This window comes from Lissotriton vulgaris, chromosome 2_1 (genome assembly GCF_964263255.1).
Source record: "Lissotriton vulgaris chromosome 2_1, aLisVul1.2, whole genome shotgun sequence".
Lineage (NCBI taxonomy): Eukaryota > Metazoa > Chordata > Amphibia > Caudata > Salamandridae > Lissotriton > Lissotriton vulgaris.
Window position 1 is genome coordinate 1803875062 of NC_141687.1, and position 20741 is coordinate 1803895802.

Genomic DNA, 20741 nt, shown 5'->3' on the forward strand with positions numbered 1-20741 from the left:
GAGGGAAGCGTAGTTGGGAGGCGGTAAGCAGCAGGGAGGCAGGGGGCAGCAGTGGTGGGAAAGGCACAGAGGGCAAGGGGCACAGAGACAAAAACGGTTAAGTAACACAGAGGACACAGGCAAAATGAAGACAGAAAGAAGACAGAAAAAAGGCACAGAAAGACAGAAAAGTGGCACAAAGACAGACACGGGCACAGAGACATGAAGACAGAAAAGTGGCACAAAAACAGAAATGGACACAGAGACAGCAATACAGAAAAACAGCACAAAGACAGACACGGGCACAGAGACAGAAAACCACCGGCACAAAGGCAGACAAAGACAGACACAGACAACAGTGGTCAGCAGATGAGCAAGGCTCTCCCAGTGGACCACCAGGGATGAGTCACAGGCAGGAGCCTGCGGATGGAGGAGGGCATCGAAAACATACCTGGCTGAGCAGAGCACAGTGCCCGGAGCGGTGGCACATGACAGCGGAGCTGCGGGGAGTGAGCAGGTCTCCGACTAGGATTGATTGATTAACCCTTCTTTGCGCATGGAATGGGGTCTCAGAGGGACTGGTAGGGATCTTTTAGCTTTAGCATAGCAAGTTTGGATACACTTAACAAGCAATAGGTGCTTTGGAAATAGCATGGCCTTTATGTAGTTTGGAGTAGGAACAAAGAGTTCTGTTTTTCAAAAGGTTTTATGCAATCCACATAATACATTACCACTCTTGATATCCAGGGTATGCAAGACGCATTCACTACAAACTCTGGGTGTCAAAAGAAAACCGGCAGCTCAATTGTTTGATTGAATTAAAAATTGGAAACCACCTTAGGGAAGACTTTAGGGTTGGTTCTAAGGACCATCCTGTCTGGGTGAACTTGGAAAAAAGATTCCTCTCAGATGAGTGTGAACCTCACTGATTCCCTTGAGGGCAGTGATAGCCACAAGGAAAGCCACCTTCAATGAAAGTAACTGAAGTGGGCAAGAGTAAAGGGACTCAACAGAAGGACCTTTGAGCGTGCTTAGTGCAATGTTCAGATACCACACTGGATCAGGAGGCGTCCAGGGCAGGATAACCCGCTTAAGGACCACCATGAAGGCTTATATGAAAGGTTCTTTGAACAGTGAAATGTGCTGCCTATTCTGTAGGTAAGCAGCCACTGAGGCCAAATATAACCGAATGGAGGTGAACGAGGTAGTAGACACTGTCTTGTACCTACTGTGTTAGAGGATTGATTGTTTTGGAAGACAATAATGGACAAAGAACTTCCATTTTGCAGCACAGCAGGCCCATGTAGTAGGCCTATGAGAATGGATATCTATTCATGTGATAGGTCAAGGCAACCAAAGTTTAAGATCTCAGGAACCATATCGCAAGATTGAATGGCTGACGGTTGGGGAGTCAGAAGGTACGTGATCTTGCGTTAGAAGGTCCGGTCTGTGGGGATGCTTCTCGTGAGGAACTTGCAAGAGTTCCAGGAAGAGAGGAGTACCAAGGCTGGCACAGCCAGTTTGGAGCTACCAGGATGAGGGCATGAGATGTCTCCCTCAGCTTGCAAACTATCAATGGTGGGTGCGGGAGAGGTGGAAAAGCATAGGCAAATATCCTTGACCAGTATAGTCATAGTGCATTGTCAAGGGACCAGGGATGTGGTAACCTGGTGGTAAAGTTTGGGCGTTTTCCATTTTTGGTGGTGGTGAACAGGACTATGGGAGGAACCACACCACACCCCAGTTGAAAATACAACAGAAGCGCCTCAGGTGGAGTTCCTACTCATGGATTTGTTTTGCTTTGGACTAGAACAGACAGCTGTAGCGAGTGCATGCCCCCTTGCGGACTACAATGAACTTGTTGCGAATGAGTTGGAAGGAATGCTTGAAGAGCAATTCCAGGTGGTTGATGTGGAGACCCCGTCATATGGGTGCCGACAAGCCTTGGATTGTGTCATCTTGGAGATGCGCTCCCTATCTGGTGAGCGAGGCATCCATGGCGATGGTCTACTGTGAAACTGAGACTCGAAAGGGCTGCAACAGATTGTTGGTGTTCCACCACTACAAAGAGTGATGTGTCCGGCCCCAAATTAACACTAGATCCTCCCATTGACCCTATTCTTGAGGACACTGTGCTGCTAGGCACTGCTATAAGGGACACCTGTAACCTTGTAGGAGTAAATTGCAATGCAAGACGCCATCATGCCCAAACAAAACATTACTGTCCTGACCGTTACCTAACGTTCTGGCTGAAAATGAGCTATTAGACTTCGGAATGCATTCACCCTGGCGGGCTTTTGGCTTCAATATTGGAGTCGGAGGCAGCCTCCTCCAAAGATAAGGCCTCTTCAATCTTAGCGCCAGATGCACCCGGTTGCTGCAGAGCTTTCGCCTCGCCGAGCAGATCTGGAGTGTCTTCCTCTCCCTGGCGCTGTGCCATCCAGCAGAGGAAATGCGACACCCCTGACAGTTCCTAAGAGACTTTTTGTTACGGCATGTGAGACGCCGCACTGGATTCCTCTCTGTGATCAGGGGACTGGAACAGGCTACAAACTTTGTGCAAGTCCTTTCTGGGGTACTTGGCATACCAAGTTGGGCAGAAACGAAAAGGAGTCCTCTTTATCACGTGTGCATTCTGGACTGTTTGAGGGTGAACAAGTAGAATGAGTAGAGCCCCGCTGTGCAAATTAGTCGACCACGAAGAAAGAACAATGTTGAACTAACACCGGATGGTAGACAGATGAGAAAAAACTTTTGCAAAGCAATAGGTCTCGCAGTAGGAAAGTTTGAGCTATTGGTCTTGTAAATGACACATTTTATATTCATATGTTGGTTTTGAAAATAGCGAAATTAATAGCTTTGTCATTTACAATGCCAATACTTTTAAGTTTTGCAAATGTGACACTTATAGCATTTGTAATGCAACATGTTTTGTATTTACGTGACTTAGATGTATTGATATTACAAATAACAATGGCTTTTAATTTTTAAAAATAATACTTATATAAAAGTTATTGTAATTTATAATGGCAATAACTTAAACTTTTGTAAATACCTTTTGTGAAGATTATGTTCAGTGTATTTTATTGTGACGAAAATCCAAGAACAGAAGTGAAATATTAACATCTTTTTGTGACATTTGTAATAAAGCTTGAAACATTGAGAGAACATATTTGAACCAGTTGTTGTTGAATGGTTGCACAGATTGATGCTGTGGTGTCACGGAGAGATGTTGTGGTGGCTACGAGTGATGCTGTGGCGTTCAGTGATGCTGTGGTAGCGCATAGTGATGTTGTGGTGCCCCTGAGTGATGCTGTAGTGCGCCTGAGTGATGCTGTGGTGGTGCGATAGATAGAGTGAGGGCTATAGATAGATGTGTGTGGTTGTGGGTGTGTATGTGTGTGTGGTTGTAACGTGTGAGTGGTTGTATGTGTGAGTGGTTGTATGTGTGGGTGGTTGTATGTGTGAGTGGTTGTATGTGTGTATGGTTGTGGTTGTGTGTATGGTGTGTGTGGGGTTGTATGTGGGGTTATGTGTGTGTGGGGTTGTGTTTGGGGTTGTGTGTGTGGTTGTGTGTGGGGTTGTGTGTGCCCCAGCACATGTTTCCTTACAAATTAAGGAGTAGAAAAAACACTGCAATTAATACAGTGTACATTTTTAGCTTATATGCTCTTTGTTCTGCTAATTAAAAAAAAATACACAGTGTAGAGGTGCTGCCTCAAAAGCACCTACCCGTTATTTGTTGCAAGTTATGTACTAGGACAGCGGCTGTAGCCGAGTGTTTGTAGGTACACATAAATTGAGTTGGTATCGTAGCTCCACTAAAGGCGATATATTTGATCGAGTGTACTTTACTAAGTACTGCTATTCCATCAAAGTAAGAAGCACACAAAAAACCTTTTTATTTAAGAAACAAAACTGTAGAGTTACTTGCATGTTTGTAGTAAAATACATATAAAATGTAAAGCTGCTGCCTATTTACAACACCAGAACTTACTTTCTTAAAAGGAAGGCTGAAGCTACGTGTTTGTATTTGTGGTTGAGGTTGTGTGTGGTTTTGTGTGTGTTTGTGGTTGTGTGTGTGGAGTGTGTGTGGTTGTGTGGGTGTGGTTGTGTGTCTGTGGTTGTATGTGTGGTTGTGGTTGTGTGTGTGGTTGTGGTTGTGTGTGTGGTTGTGTGTGGGTGTGGTTGTGTGTGTGCATGTGCGTGTGGTTGTGTGGGTGTGGTTGTGTGTGTGCATGTGTGGTTGTGTGTGTGGTTGTGTGGGTGTGGTTGTGTGGGTGTGGTGGTGTGGTTGTGTGTCTGTGGTTGTGTGTCTGTGGTTGTGTGTGTGTGGTTGTGGTTGTGTGTGTGGTAGTATGTGTGGTTGTGTGTGTGGTTTTGTGCCTGTGAGTGGTTGTGTGGGTGTGGTTGTGTGTGTGTGTGGTTTTGTGTGTGGTTGGGTGTGATTGTGTGCGTGTGGTTGTGTGTGTGGTTGTGTTCCCTTCTTCAGCAGTGTTTGAAATGCCCCGTTTATGCCCGTGCCTGGAGGCAGAGGGCATCTAAATACAGCGCACAGGATCTTCCTGAGCCATCCAGAGTACGCGGAAGGAAGCCTTCCCAAATATGTGGGAAAGGATTTTTATGTGGTCATATAGGCACCGGTAGTCAGAGGCTCTACAAAGTTTGCGGGGTGGCCTATGTAGCTATAAAAGTATCTATAAAGAGTGCAGCAGCGCGTTGTGCTCTTTTGGCAGTGTGGCCCCTGTTCCTACAGGAAGTGGAGGGCTGCTCTATAAATAATAATTAACAAGCATTGTCCGTGAAAGGGACACGGCGGTGAAAGTGCGGCCTTGAGACGTGGTAAAAGCTTGCGGGAATGAGAACAAACAAGCTCTTGGCATTGCTGTGGGGAGGGGGAGAGGAGAAATGCGAGAGACGGCCTAGCGGCCGCGAAAAGGGTGAAGCAGGGGGCGGGGGAGCGGATCCCTTTGAAGTGAAGCTAAGCTCTCGGAGGCAGGAGGCTTGGGCAAGCGCATGCATGAGCACATGCACTCGATGAAATCCGCGATGGTTTCAGAGCTTGGTTTAGCCTCTATATCTCTCGTCAGCAATGCGCAAGCGCATTGGCAGGCGAGACCTAAAAAGGATTGTTTGAGCCAAAAAGGGACAGTGTCAGAGGCCAGGCCAGAACACCTAGTGGCGTTGAACAGGAGCTCACATTTTAACCAGATGGCAGAGAAAAACAATCTGACTATGGAGCTGATGCCCATGCGTATTGCCAACAATATATGGAGTCACAACACCTCGTGACTCAGGGACACTTCTTTTAACAAAAAGAAGATGCACAAGTCCATGCCCAACAGTAGCTGGCAGGAGTATGCACAGCATGTGTATCTACAGCTACACATGCCACAAACATGTACACACACACACACTCATGACTGAAAAAAGTTCCAACCCGTAACCCCATCCACTCTATTTGGAAAGTAATCCTGGCTATACGCTCTAAAGAAGACAAAGGACATCTGCTAATTTCTGGCAGATGTCTTGTATCTGACAAAAGCTACAAAATCACCTTTGGTCTTTATTGCAATATGACATATTTTTGTTTCAATATGTATCGGACCTGTTAAAATCTGACTCGGTTGGGGTTGGAATTTATTGTGTGTGATAAACTGCACATATTCTGACTTTCTGTGGAATGCCATGAGGATTTTGGTGCTTACTCTGTCAAAATCTGTATATTCCTGTAATCACTAGGCAAGTTCCAGGAGGTCTGACCTGTCAAAACATAACTTCGGGGGTCAAAACGTAACTTCAGGGGTCAGACTATCATATCAAGTACTTACTGGGTGTAATAAAGCTTGCATTACAGTGAATTGTGAATTAAGTCATTTAAGTGTGGGGACACACTAGCCTGGTGTAACAATGCGCTTTATACATTTGATTATTATTATTATTATTATTATTATTATTATTATTATTAATAGGCCACTCGTAATGAAGGCCTTAGTGTTCTCTGAGCCCTGAAAACCATTGACAGTGTAATCAGCTTACATAAAATATATACAAGTAGCCATTACCAGTTTATCATTTATTCCACAAATATTCTTGGCATAACAGTTGTAAAGCTCAATAAAATGTAGGTGAAGACTAGCATTTTGAACAGTGACTTTTTTGGCTAAATGGTACAGAAGTTTACAAACATGCACCCTTCCCATTCTCACCATTCCCCAAGGCGATTTCCAGGATGGCTCTCCAGGTTTTGAGCTTTTCCACAAAGCAAAATCATTAGGTGAACGTTTCTCACTTAAACGATCAGCTGATATACTCAGATCACCTGGGAACATAATACAATGTTGTTAAATTTATGGGCAATAAAACCACTATCGTCTTGAATAAACTAAGTTAAGGCACAAAATGAATGTCTCCTTTGAAATGGATATCACAGAATTAAGCACAACATCTTCTGAAAATTCAGAGAGAGTGACAGCAATTGCATTTAGTGTTCCCTGACATTTCTTGAGGTATCACTTTAAACTCTGGAGCATGGAAATGAACATGTGGCTGCTTAAACGAAAGGAGCAGTCACGTCAGAATAACCCTCTAGATCATGGGTACTCACCAACTGTCTCCGGGGGGCTAAAATCACAATGTGGTTTGTTGCCGAGGGCAGCACTGATGAGCCTACGAGGGGGGGGGGGACAGGGTCAGTGGGGGCGGGGCTAGAGCAATAAAAAAAATCTGGGCCTTTTCAAACTATTACTAGAAAATGCTTTATTTGGACAGCAGATGCAACTGGGAGGACATTTTCATAATTCCTTTTTATTATCAGACAACAGCAATATTAAGAGGCACTATATGGTGATTCTCATTAACGGGATATTAAGCACAGGCCCAATGCAGCACAGGTTTAACGGAGTCAGAAAAATAAAGCCAGACATACTAGGAACTTATTTTACATTTCATGTCTCCTATTAGTGTTCTGCAATCTGGTACTATGGCTGAAACAGCAGTCCTTAAAAGCTGGTCCAGATGCAAGACTGTAAGCTTATTTCTTAGATACTCTTCAGCAGTCGCATTGTGGAAAACGAACTTTAGCAAACATATGTTGAGCCGAACATACAAATTACTGTCTGGGTCACTGTAAAAATTAGAGTACATTTGTAGGAAGGCACAATTCTCCAGAATTCCTCTGGAGCCTGCAGCAAAAAAGATGCTTCAAGAGCTGACTTGTGCATTTGTCAATTAGCTCTATTTCCGCTTGCACCCTTTCATGCCAATAAGTCCCACAACGTCAAGATCTTGTGCACTCACCCTCCAAGGGTTTTCAACCAGCCTGAACAGAGTGGGGAGGGTTTTGAATTGAGAAAAACGCCCTTTAATCTCCCCAGAAATATCCTTGAGACATGCTCCATGGTCTAGTATTGACAGCATTTCTTGTGCATTTGAATACTTCCGGGTCACAGACAACAGTTTTGGGAAGTGGGTGTAGTCAACATCATCCAGTTGTTCCTTAAATAGCACAGGCTTACTTCCAAAAATAGTAAATAGCATTCATCATGGAGCACACTAGCTGTTTGCCTTGCAGCATCAAATTGAGCCTAAAGAGCCTTCCTCACCACTGATGTCAGGTCCTGGGCGCTTCTGGGGTTAGTTCCAGCCATGTCACAGGACATCTGTTACTTTGAAGGGCTCTAAGGTGGGTTTGAAGGGAGGAATGGATGAGGAACAGATGTTCACCGGCTGTTTCCTACTCACAGTCCAACAGCCGCTCTCTCACATCTTGGCAGAATAAGACTCCTGTCCTAAATGTCACTGTCCTCTGATGACTGCTTTTACCTGGGAGCCCATGCAAATAGAGTGGTGTTTCGTGTTTAAGACCGTATTGCAGCACTGCATTTAAGGATAGGATATATAATAGTAAGTCCAAATCCACTCTGACTATTTCCAGGTATAAAAAGGTTATTTACCTTAGGATTATTTAAAATAACTCATTTTCTGAAATCGCTTTTAAAAGTATAAAAACATGCTTTTTGATTACGATTGAAAATTGACACAAAACTAGACCTTCTTTTGAAGAGTTTACTCCTCTCTGCGCAGTAGTTTGTACAGGTTACATTAAAATTTCAAGATGACCACTTTTGTAGTAAAAGAAACACTATAGATAGTTTGTGACTAATCGAGGTGACAGGTTTGATGGGTTTGGATGGCTTTGTTGCCATCTGACAAAAGCGTAAAGCAATTATGTAAATGGCAGTGGACAAGAATATTATTAGGGAACCTACAAGGGGTCTTTGGAGCAGGAACCTATCCATCAATTTTTTTTATGTAATTCCATACCTATCCGCTTTTCAAGACAAAGTGAGTGTGTTGTTTGTGCTGGGCTAGGAAGGCACTCAGAGGTTTGCAAAAGCAAGAGAAAGTGGGTGCAGGAAGCAACAACTGACAGCGGGAGGAGGGCGGTTGGGAAAGCAACAAGAGGGAGTGAACACAGTAGCAGGAGGAGAGAGTGGGTGAATGAGAGGGACTGCTGGGACTCACTGTAGGAGTGCTTGTAAAAAAGAAACAAGCGTTGGCATAGCCAGCAGGTCTTGCCTTTGGGATTTTATAAGTTTTTAGCCATGCAGCACATTATCCTGGGTGCTTAACATTTACTGATCGAACAGCTAGGTCTTTAGTATCCTCCTGAAGGTCAGCAGGTCTTGGGTCTGTCGTAGGCTCAGTGGGAGGGTGTTCCATGTCTTGGCGGCGAGGTGGAAGAAGGATCTCCCGCCTGTGGTTGTTCTTTGAATGCGCAGGACAGTGGCGAGTGAGAGGTCAGCGGAGCGGAGCTGGCGGTTGGGGATGTAAAAGGAGAGCCGTCTGTTGAGGTAGGCTGGGCCGGTCTTGTTGAGTGCCTTGTGTGCGTGGATGAGGAGCTTGAAGGATACCCTCTTGTTGACGGGGAGCCAGTGCAGGTTTCTCAGGTGGGAGGGGTCAGGTGGCCATGTCGTGGTACATCGAGGATCAGTCGTGCTGAGGCGTTTTGGATGCGTTGTAGTCTATTGATGAGCTTGGTCAGGGCTCCCGCGTAGAGGGCGTTTCCGTTATTGAGTCTGCTGCTGACGAGGGCCTGGGTGACTGACTTTCTTGTATCTGTCGGGATCCATCTGTATATCTTGCGGAGCATGAGGAGGGTGTTGAAGCAGGAGGAGGAGACGGCGTTGACTTATTTGGTCATTGAGAGCGTTGAGTCGAGGATGATTCCCAGGTTGCGTGCATGGTCGGTGGGGTCGGGGCTGCCCCCAGTGCCGTTGGCCACCAGGAGTCGTCCCAGACTGACGGGTTGGAGCCGAGGATGAGGACCTCCGTCTTGTCCGAGTTCAGCTTCAGACGGCTGAACTTCATCCAGTCGGCGACGGCCTTCATTCCTTCATGGAGGTTGGCTTTGGCGGTGATGGGGTCCTTGGTGAGGGAGAGGATCAGTTGAGTGTCGTCGGCGTAGGAGATTATGTTGAGGTTGTGTTGTCGGGCGACATGTGCGAGCGGGGTCATGTAAATGTTGAACAGCGTTGGGCTGAGGGAGGCTCCCAGGGGGTACGCCGCAGGTGATCTTGGAGGCTTTGGAACGGAATGGGGGGAGGCGGACGCTCTGGGTTCTGCTGGAGAGGACGGAGGTGGTCCAATCCAGAGCCTTGTCGGCATGGAGGCGTGGAGGCGTGCGCGTAGTGTGCGGTGGCAGACGGTGTCGAAGGTGGCAGAGAGGTCTAGGAGGATGAGTGCTGCGGTCTCGCTGTTGTCCAGCAGGGTCTTGCTGTCGTTGGTGGACGCGTTGAGGGCGGTCTTGGTGCTGTGGTTGCTGTGGAACCCTGACTGGGATGGGTCCAGGATTCTGTTCTCGCTGTCTGTTAACGATTTTCTCGATGACCTTGGCCGGGAAGGGGAGCAAAGAGATGGGTCGGAAGTTCTTGAGGTCTCTTGGGTCTGCCTTGGGTTTTTTGAGTAGGGCGTTGATCTCGGTTTGTTTCCAGCTCTCTGGGAAGGTCGCGGTCTGAAGGGAGATATTGATGACATTGCGTAGGTGGGGTGCGATGGAGCTGCTTGCTTTGTTGAAGACGTGGTGCAGGAATGGGTCCGACGGAGAGCCGGAGTGCTCAAGGTCTTGATGGTGTCATCGACGCTCACGCTGGTCCAGGCTATCAAGGGGACGTGGTCGATGGTGTGCGGAGGGTCTGTAGTGATGCTGTCTGTTGGGGCTGTCTGGGTGTCGTGGAAGTCTGTTGTCTTGCGGTGGAAGAAGGTGGCGAGGGCTTGCGATGGTGGGATGTCGTTGGTGTTGGAGAGTTCCTTCACAATGTTGAAGAGCTCCTTGCTGTCGTGTGCGTTGTTGTTGAGTCGGTCTTTGAAGGAGGTCTTCTTGGCAGCCCTGGTGAGGTGGTGGTGGTGGTTGCGGACGGCGTCCTTGTGTGCTGCATGGCTGTCCGCAGTTTGTTCACTGTGCCATTTCTTCTCTAGTTTCCGGAAGGCTTGCTTGGAATCTAGGAGTTCTGGGGTGAACCAGCTGGCCCTCTTGCTGGTGTCTCTGTGGGGGGTTTCTTCAGCGGGGCGAGGATGTTGGCGCAGTCCTCGATCCAGCGTCTGAGGTTGTGGGCAGCGACGTAGGTCTTGGGAGGGTTCGGTGGGTGGGCTGAGAGCGAGGCTTTCATGTAGTTGTTCTTCGGTGATTTTGCTCCAGGTGGGGGATCTGTTGGGTGCGGTGGTGTGTGGTGGGTTTCTGGAAGATGAAGTGGATGCAGCGGTGGTCTGTCCGGAGGAGTTCGGTGGTGCGGCTGACGGAGATGTGCGGGCTTGAGGAGAAGACGGGGTAGAGCGTGTGGCCGGCAGAGTGGGTGGGCGTTGTGGCGAGTTGCCTCAGTCCGAGGTTGGCGAGCTTGTCGATCAGGATGGTGGAGTTGCTGTGGTTGTTGTTCTCAAGGTGAAAGTTCAGGTCTCCGAGGAGGATGTAGTCGGTGGAGGTCAGGGCGTGCGTGGTGATGAAGTCTGTGATGGAGTCGCTGAACTGGGGGCGGGGTCTAGGGAGTCAGTAGAAGATGGTACATCGGAAGGTGGACTTGGGGTCTGTGCGGATCTAGAAATGCATGTGTTCGGCGGTGCTGAGCGTGTCGTCGATGCTAGTCGAGACCCTGATGCTGTTCTTGTGGTCAATGGCGATTCCTCCTCCGACTCCGTTGGAGCAGTCTCTGCGAGTGATCTTGCCGCCGTCTGGGATGGCTATGGCAATGTCGGGTGAGGAGGAGTTGTTCAACCAGGTCTCTGTCAGGAAGGCGACGTCCAGGGAAGTTGTGTTGAGCAGTTTCCAGAGCTCGACGGCGTGTTTGCGTGCGGAGCGGGTGTTCAGTAGTATGCATCGGAGGTGGTTGAGGTCTTTCTTGGCGGGTGGTTCGTCGGCTCTGTGGCTGGTGTAGCTGCAGTTCCGGCAGGTGAAAGGACCGTGTGTGCGTTTCGGGGCGGCCTGGAAGCAGTTGTGGGTCCGTCCAGAGTTGAGAGCGAGCAGAGTGCTGGCGTCGTAGTGGCAGCGGTCGTCGTGGCGGGTGCGGGGGCCAGGGGTTCTAGCGATGGGCGCGGTCCAGGCGTGGACGGGCGCAGACGCGCTTGCTGCACACCAGCGGGGTGACCGCGCAACAGCAGCATATATGGGGAGGTGGGAGTGAGGAGCAGCTGGGAGGCGGGGCAACAAATGGGCAGTCGGGGGGGCGGAGCTGCAGGGGACGCAGTGGCGGGGGATGTGAGGGGCGACGAAGGAAACAGAAGGCAAAAAGGCACATCAATTGAGGGGGGAAACGAGTGGCACAGAGCGCAGAAAGGTCACAAAAACGTCAAAAAGGTCACAAGAATATAGGGGGGAAACGAATGGTACAGACGGCAAAAAGTTCACAAGAAGGGCAAAAAGGTCACACAAAAACGGGGGGAAACGAGTGCCACAGAAGGCAGAAAGGTCCCAAGAAAGGGCAGAAAGGTCACAAAAAACGGTGGGAAACGAGTGGCACAGAGGCAGATAGGTCCCAGGAAAGGGCAGAAGGTCACAAAAAAACGGGGGAAACGAGTGGCACAGAGGGCAGAAAGGTCACAAGAAAGGGCAGAAAAGTCACAGAAATGCAGGGGCAGCTAAGCAACAGAAGGCAAAAACAGGCAGAGAGACACTGGGGCCGCGAGGGGAGCAGAAGGAAAAACCGGGCAGAGAGACACTGGGGCAGCGAGGGGAGCAGAAGGGAAACCGGGCAGAGAGACACGGGGCAGCGAGGGGAACAGAGGGAGAGAACTGGCACAGACCACGTACAGACAGCGGGGGAGACAGACAACCGCAGTCACTGACACAACAAGGAAAATGCCATCACTACAACAGGAGCAATGAAAGAAAATACAGGCAATAAAATGGAGGATGAGCAAACCTAAGACCTACCACTGACCACCAGGGATGAGGAGCAGGTGGTAGCCTGCGGGTGGTGTTTTGTTTGATTGTTTCGTTTGTACCTTTGCAACATATACACCTCGTCAGGGGTAGTAAGTAAGGTATATAAATGCAATTACATTTAAAAAAGAAAAAGAAACAGTACAAAACAGCAAAATGATAAAAGTGGATTATGGAGAAAAGGTTAGTTTCAGTGTTTTACGATCGCTGAAGGGTTACGTTCATCCTTTCCACAACCTTTAGAGCTTTTGAAGAATGTGGCTACCTCACACTTTTTAGGTCAAGCCTAGCCCAGCGCGCATGCGCTGCAAGGCATGGCATGGTGTATCTGGTATGTGTGGGTAAAGAACCTAGTATGTGAATAGACCTGCACACCAGCTGAATCTATCTCAAAATCAATACTAAGGATCCGAAAACGTTAATGTCAATTTCTGCATGCTACTAAGTTGTGGGGTAAAGCCCTAACCCTTGTGTATTATGAGTAAATGCGAGGACCCTGAAACATCCGAGCCTACCCAGCGCACTGCTGATTCCCTGAGGTTTCCAATGTTTTTATCTAATTCCGACTGTTTTTATGCATATAATAAATTATTTACAACAATTAGTTTTGCAATTCTGTATTTCTTATTTCAATATCATATAGTTCAACTGAACATAACAATAGCTGAGCATGTAAATTAAACGGCTTTTCGCAAAGAATGATGTAACACAAACAACTTTTGTGCTATAACAATTTTTTGTACAACATAGGAGTTCAAAATGCAACCCACTGCATTTCGGGTTAGAAAAGCCTTTCTTCAGGAGTATTTGCAATGAAATGTTGACAGTATGTTGATTGATACACATATGGAGTAGGATTTGCACACAACATGCAGTATCATTGATGTGAAAACATGCTAGTGAACAGAGACAGACTCAGAAGACGAGACACAGACTGTGATACGAAGGTACACAAGCGTTACCGAATATATAGGTGCTTAATTGCTCTGTGAGGAAAAGTGCCAGAGTGTGGAACTGTGAACAACACTATACATTTACATGCAAGGTTACTCATTGCTATGTGCTTGTGATAAACAATGCGGTGGAGCGAATAAAATCTAGAAATTGTGTGATCACAATAGGATAACCCCTGGGGTCTGGCCACAAAAATAAAATAATGTCCCTGGCATGCAGAGGCTAACCTCACTGTGTTCAAAAACAGTTTTTAAAAAATTGCACTATCAAATTAGCCGAAAGTAAAACATCCCGGCATCTAGCAATAGCATTCTCAATAGATATGTTGTGTTCCCCCAAAGTTATAGACCACTTAGCATTGTGCTTTCCTAAATCATCTGATCTATTCGATAATAGTATCTTATACAACACCCCAATTTTCTCCTGTCGCCTTACAGCCTCTACAAGTAAATTAGGTGCAAGCATAGCATTTTTCCGTAATAAAAAGTCCTGAATTTGAAGAAATGTGAAAAACTGAAGATTAGACAAGTTGTATTGTCTCGCTAGTTCTTCAAAGGACATGAGAGGCCCCCCATGGCAAAAATTTTAGAATACCTTTGTTCCTCCAGCTGTGTGCTACATTATCCCAAAATATGGGTGGGGGAGGATGTTTACATCATTCATGGGGGTGTAATATGATAATTTTTGTATTCTCTTCCACACTTTAAAGGCACTTTCCACTACTTTGGACCTTGTCCGCTTAAAATAACTGCCATCAATTTCTTTTAACAGGCATTGTCAAGCCTCAAATTCCAGCAAGATCTCAAAAATCAAAGGGGCCTCCGCTGTACTGGCCACTCCTTCCCCAGTCAATAATACCCGAATTTTTAACAAAAAGTATACGTAAAAATATGAAGCAAAATCAGGTATGGCTAGACCACCTCTCTCAACTGGTAGCGTCATAAATCTGGTAGCTCGTCTTGATTTACCAGGGGCCCAAATAAACTTCGCGCACAAGGACTGAAGATGTTGCAATAGAACTCCTGCCACTTCCAAAGGAATTGATCTAAATAAATATAAGACCTTGGTAAAATATTTATTTTTATGATGTTACTTCTACCAATTAAAGTAAAATGTAGTCATTCCCATTTGTCAAACGAATCCTTGACGCTATGTAACATCGCATTCCAGTTAGCATCAACCACCTCAGACATCGATGTCCTTATTTTAATGCCCAAATATGTCACCTCTTTTAACACTCTGCCATCATGCAATACAATATTCTCTGAACACAGCATTTATGTTTTAGTCACATTAAGTTTATAACCAGACACCTGGCCAAACGTTATCGCTAATCGCTCAATCTCTTGGAGTGCAAGGGATGGGTCGACCGAAGTCACAGCTATGTCGTCAGCATAAGCAAAGACTGAGAATGGAATATCATGCACATAGAAAGGCTTGATACAGGGACTGTTACCCAATAGCTCAACATAGAGGATTGCTATATAAAGCAAACAAAAGTGGCGAGCAGGGCCAACCTTGCCTGGTGCCTCTAGTGATTCTAACTGATTCTGATAATAAACCCATTGCGGTGATCTTAGCGATCGGTGACTTATATAATACCTGCAAAGCAGTCATAAATCTTTTCCCAAAACCAATTCGACACATCAATTGCCATAAATAATCCCACTGCACCCAATCGAATGCTTTCTCCGCATCCAATAAAATTAACCCTAAATCTCGTTTTTCAGTACGGGCAACATCAAAAAGTGTCAACACTTTATTTACATGGGTAACAGTCCTTCGAGATGGTATAAACCCATGTTGGTTTGCGGAGACTAATGAGCTGATAACCTTAGATAAACGATTTGCCAAAATCTTGGAATATATTTCACTATCAAAATTACCAACGATATTGGGCGATATGATCCAACCAAATCCGGTTCTTTGCCCTTTGTACAAAAAACTACAACTTCTTTGGAGGTTTCATTATGAAAACTAAAATTAGGTAAGATAGTAGCTTCGACATGGCAGTAAATCAGACAGAGGGGGATCTCATAATAAAGTTAGCAGCCATTCACTCGGGAGCCGAAGCCATGGCTTTATTGACCTAGTGGGCCACCCATCCTAGTCAAAATGCGGCGCTGAGTTTTGAAACCTTCTGGTGATGCTCACTTTCATTTCATCCACTTCAGATGTAAACCTTTCCTTTCATTCTCAGTCCTGGATTTAGAGTAATAAACCAATCAGTACAGATTACCTTCGCCCTCCTGAAGAGCCTTTTGATCTCCAACAGCTTCTGGGACCAACTTGGCATAAGAGTGTTTTTCAGAGGCATCAAACTTCACTGTGTCAAAGTACACAGATCCATTTGACAGATAACTGCAAGATAAAATCGTTTATTTATGATGTTAATCATTTATACTTTGTGCAGCAAGAAAGATGTGTTTTTCTAGGACAAACTGCTGGCATACTTCACACAACATTGCCAAATTGCCTAACAGTAATTTTTTGTGTGGAACCTGGCCTCTGTATCACAAAAAGTCACTTGGGATCATAATAGAAATGGAATTCAGACATCTGTATGACTACCGAAACCCTCACATGCTCAATGACAAACTTTTACAGTTAAATTTGATGGAAAACACTGTGGAACAGTCCATGATAATTAGCTCTTCCAAAATGAAAAGGTAAATCCCAAAGAGGAACCGGTTCCACTTAACAATGCATCTTTATATCTATACAGGCCGTAAATCTGATGACATAATTCACATCAGTTGAATAGTTTGGTCTTACCATTGGAGATAATAGTAGTACCAAATGACAGGTCGCCAAATATACTTGGTAAAATGAAATCACTACACTTGGTGGAGTACTGTCATAAGGCCTTAACCAATTCTAATTAATTAAGTGAAACAATAATACCATTATGAGCTTATAAATACATTTAAACTAATTTAGAACAAAAATCACTATCTGCTGTATTAGAATGATCAAACAATTAGAAGAAACAAATCTTACCCGTAACCATTAGCCACAATCCTTTCAACAAATTCCACAATTTCAGGAACATATTCACTAACCCGAGTGAGTACATCTGGAGGCAAAACCTGTTGAGAAATGGACCAGGATTAATAATGTACATATGTGTTTAATTTGAATATCTGCATATAGCAATAATTATTTAGTAAGGGACCTAACACCGGAGCTCAGCAAGTAAGAAGATCGGAATACATCTTCGGCACATAGCATTAATTTATAATATACAGAAGATATCAAATTGCCGGATGTTTCTTATTTGTAAAGGCTGGCCATATCTAGGGCCAGATGTATGACCATTCCGTTTTGCGGGTCGCAAGTTGTCATTTTTTGAGACTCGCAAAACGGAATGGACTAACATGTCTAAGACACTTTTAGCGTTCACAATAGGGTTGCAAATGACCTTCCTCCTCAATATTCATGAGGCAGGTCGCAGTTTGCAACTCATTGGGAATGGGCAATAAAACAGAGATGGTGGCCTGCTGGGGACAGGAGACCACCATGACTGTGTTTGCTTTTTAAATAAAGGAACTCACTGTTTTTGAATGCAACCCGTTTTTCTTAAACGAAAACTGGATACGTTTAAGGCATGCTATTAAAAAATGTTTTTGTTGCCAAACACAAATGGCAAGGCGTCCCCAGTGGCCCCCTTTCCGTTTGCGACTGGCGTACCACTGACTTGAAGTTGGTGGTAGCTTCGATTGTTTTGTGACCGCAGTTGTGATCGTAAAACAATCATACATCCACCTTCGACTAGCTATTGGGAGGGAACGCCCTTGGCAGGCTCCTTCTAATAGCGGCTCGCAAACCCTTTTGTGCGAGTTGGTAACAGGTTACTGAGTCGTAAGCAGGGTCTGTACTTGCTACAACACTTTTTAGCGGTCGCAAATAGAAGACTGTGGCACAGAACTCGCTGAGAGTAATAACTGATCTAATTTTGACCACATGTCCCAGCATGCTTTAAAAATTAAAAGAATTTCACCATCCCTGAAGACGAGAGGCTGTGTGGTTTGGAACTGTGTTGAAACCGATCTAGCAGCACAGCTAATGTGGAACAATGAACCTGCGCGGTATCCTGGGGCCCACTGGGGGTATGTGAAAAGCTATAAAGAGAAGACTGTGGCAAAGAACTCACTGAGAGTAATAACTGTTCCAATGTGTATCACATGTCCCAGCATGCTTTAAAAATGTATTGCACTAAAGCTTAGCCCACTGGGGCCGTATATATAAACTAAGCATGCAAATAATTGGAACCTTTGTGCCGTAGATCAAAGCTGCGTGTGAAGAAGAGACTGGAACCTCGAAACGCGCTGGCAAATAACGGCTTTTAACCTGGTATACAGATGGTGATTTCCAAATTTGAATTAATAACAGAAGGTGTTCATTGGCTGTTGAGTGCATTCTCAAGCTTGCGGGCGAAAATAAATATATTATATATATATATATATATATATATATATATATATATATATATATATATATATATATATATATATATATATATATATATATATTGAACCAAACCGCTCTCTATTCCAACAACGAATTCCAAGGAAAACGAACAAAAGCCGCCACTCCAGTCACTCGTGAATTTTAGACTGAGTTAATTTATTCTTGAATCCATTTCAGCATTTATCACAGAAAAACCAACGCGTTTCGGTTGCTCCTTCTACCTTGTTCACGGTTGCCAAACCGCTGTTTGCTGATTATTTTCAAAAAAGGAGATCCCCCACACCAAAATCATGTGATTACCCTAGTTCCTGTTACCATGATAGGGATTCTGGGATTTGTAGTTCATGTTATACAGTTCCCCCGCATTTGTTTACATTGTAATCTCAATTCTTTGTAACTTATTTCTAACATTCATTTCATGCCCAATAAAATTTCTCTGAGTGATTATAGTTTACTTTTCTGTTTTCTTCCCTCACTCACAATGATTAATTGGATTATATTGGGGGAGCGTGTGAGTCAACATCTTCACAATCAACATTTCCTTACTGCCCTCTAGTGGGCCTGCGTGATCATTTGTGTCCCTTCATTGGTTCATGTCTTTAACTCGATTGAATACAGTTGTGTGGGGTAAGGGAGAAAATAGTTAGGAGTGTATTGAGAAGTTCATGTTCACTCTTTTTTTAAATGTGTATGTATAGTTCTTCCGACTGATTCAGTCCAAATGGAGTAATTGTGGGAAAGTTCAAGATGTGGCGCGACTCTTTTTGTCGCAACAATATTTCACGGTGGCCACCTCTTTCTGATAGGGACATTGTTTCCTATCCGAAGAATTTGAGCAATTTCCAGTTGCCATTATGGTGTGTCTCCATGTGTTTGGCTACCGCGTTTCCTCTGTCTTTGTTCACCGTGGCCCGCACATGTTCCAATATGCGTTTTTTTAATTCGCAAATTGTGCTCCCTATATAATGGAGTTGGCAAGAACATTCTATCATATAGATGGTGTATTGACTCTTACATGTTATTAGTTCTCTTATTTTCCACACTTTTTTGTTTGCCATTGTTATTTCTTTAATTGGTTTAGCAATTTCACACACTTTGCAGTTGTAACATTTTGTGAATCCTGTCGTTTGTAACCATGTTTTTTTTCTTTTTGGTGATGAAGTGGCTGTGCACTAATTGATCTATTAAGTTTTTTGCTCGCCTGTATGTTACCACTGGATGTTCCCCCATTTGCTGTCCTATTATTGGGTCTAGTTGGAGAATTCTCCAATTTTTTCTCAATATTTGTGTTGTGTTATCTTTTTTGATTCCTGACTGTAATCCAGGATTAATCTGATCGGTTCTTCTGAGGGTTTTTCTTCCTCTTTGGGTTTCAAACATTCCGACCTTTGTTTCTGGTTAGCTCTCTCACAGCATTTGTCAATCAGTTTTTTACCATATTTTCTTTTTTGGAAGTGTTTAATGGTTCCTGCACTGTGCTTTTCCCATTCCAAGTAACAAAGAATTGAGGTTACAATGTAAACAAATGCGGGGGAAATGTATAACGAACTACAAATCCCAGAATCACTATCATGGTAACAGGAACTAGGGTAATCACATGGTTTTGGTGGGAGGGATCTCCTTTTTAAAAAATAATCAGCAAACTGAGGTTTGGCAACTGTGAACAAGGTAGAAGGAGCTACCGAAACGCATTGGTTTTTCTGTGATAAATGCTGAAATGGATTCAAGAATAAATTAACTCTGTCTAAAATTCACGAGTGACTGGAGTAGACGGCTTTTGTTCGTTTTCCTTGGAATTCGTTGTTGATTATATATATATATATATATATATATATATATATATATATATATATATATATATATATATATATATATATATATATATCCAAGCACACGCGCAGTCCTCAGCAGCGTGAAACCGGCCACACCAGCGTACTTCAAAAACTTTTATTCCAGGTAACATAGCATGACGCGTTTCGAGGTAAAGCACATCATATGCACAGTTTCAAGGGTGGGTTTGTTAGCTATTTCAAACGTAACTTAAACATTGAAGAAGGACCAATGTCCATTCACTTAAAGAGGCAGTCTGTTTTATGATTTTCAACAAATAATATACCGTTAAGGTATGAGTACTTGCTTCATTCTTTCTTAATTTCAAAAGTTTTTTTATTGGTTGTTTCAGCATAGACAATAAAAAGCAAATCCATTAGCATAACATGGGTCATAAATTTACGAATCAGAAGTATTGTACGCTACAATATATCACAGTAAATGTCAGTACAAAAGTACATGGCTGGCAACTAGCCTAGAACAGTATAGCACGTATCTCATACCCAATAACAATCTAGCAACAGACATTGTATTTCAACAGCAGTTCACTCATTCATTAAGGACAATTTTCTACGGTAGTCAATAGTGCAATGAAGGCAGTCGGGGAGCATATGTTGGTGTGGGACAATCTAAGGTGGTTTATGTGACGTAAAGTAGTTATCAAGAGTCGACCATAGTTTTCTCGTGGGAGGGCGCCACGGTGTCTGAAGGAGTGTAATATTGTCTGCTCCACGTAAGCTGATTATCCATTCTTTCATTCTGTTAATACGAAAGTCTCATTTCATATAATTTAAAGTTCACCTTAACTTGAGTAATTCTTCTTTACTCCGTATTCGGGCAACAAGGCCCACAATGCCTCTTGTTGTCAATCCAACTTTCATTATTTCTCCAATGTAGTTCTTGGCAAACTTCCAAAAAGTCACTCCAACACTTTCCAAGCCTTTATTCGGTCAAGTACCATATTGCGGCTGCATGCGAAGGTCAGAGTGACTCTGGAGGGTAAAGCAACCACCCAGGTTTTAGCTTTCCGTGTCAAGTGTTTCTGCCGGAGGGCGCTTCTTATTTGTTTTTCACA

General features: G+C 44.4%; 1 protein-coding gene across 2 annotated transcripts in view; it reads right to left on the minus strand.

Moving 5' to 3' along the window:
- CARS1 (cysteinyl-tRNA synthetase 1) overlaps positions 1-20741 on the minus strand; it is a 395563-nt gene that overhangs the window by 202128 nt on the left and 172694 nt on the right. For both annotated transcript variants that reach the window (XM_086957866.1, XM_086957867.1), the window contains 3 exons: positions 16367-16455; positions 15606-15727; positions 6189-6301 (listed from right to left, as the gene is read on the minus strand). In XM_086957866.1, the coding sequence (XP_086813992.1) occupies positions 6189-6301; positions 15606-15727; positions 16367-16455 (324 nt within the window). The remainder of the gene's footprint in view (positions 1-6188; positions 6302-15605; positions 15728-16366; positions 16456-20741) is intronic.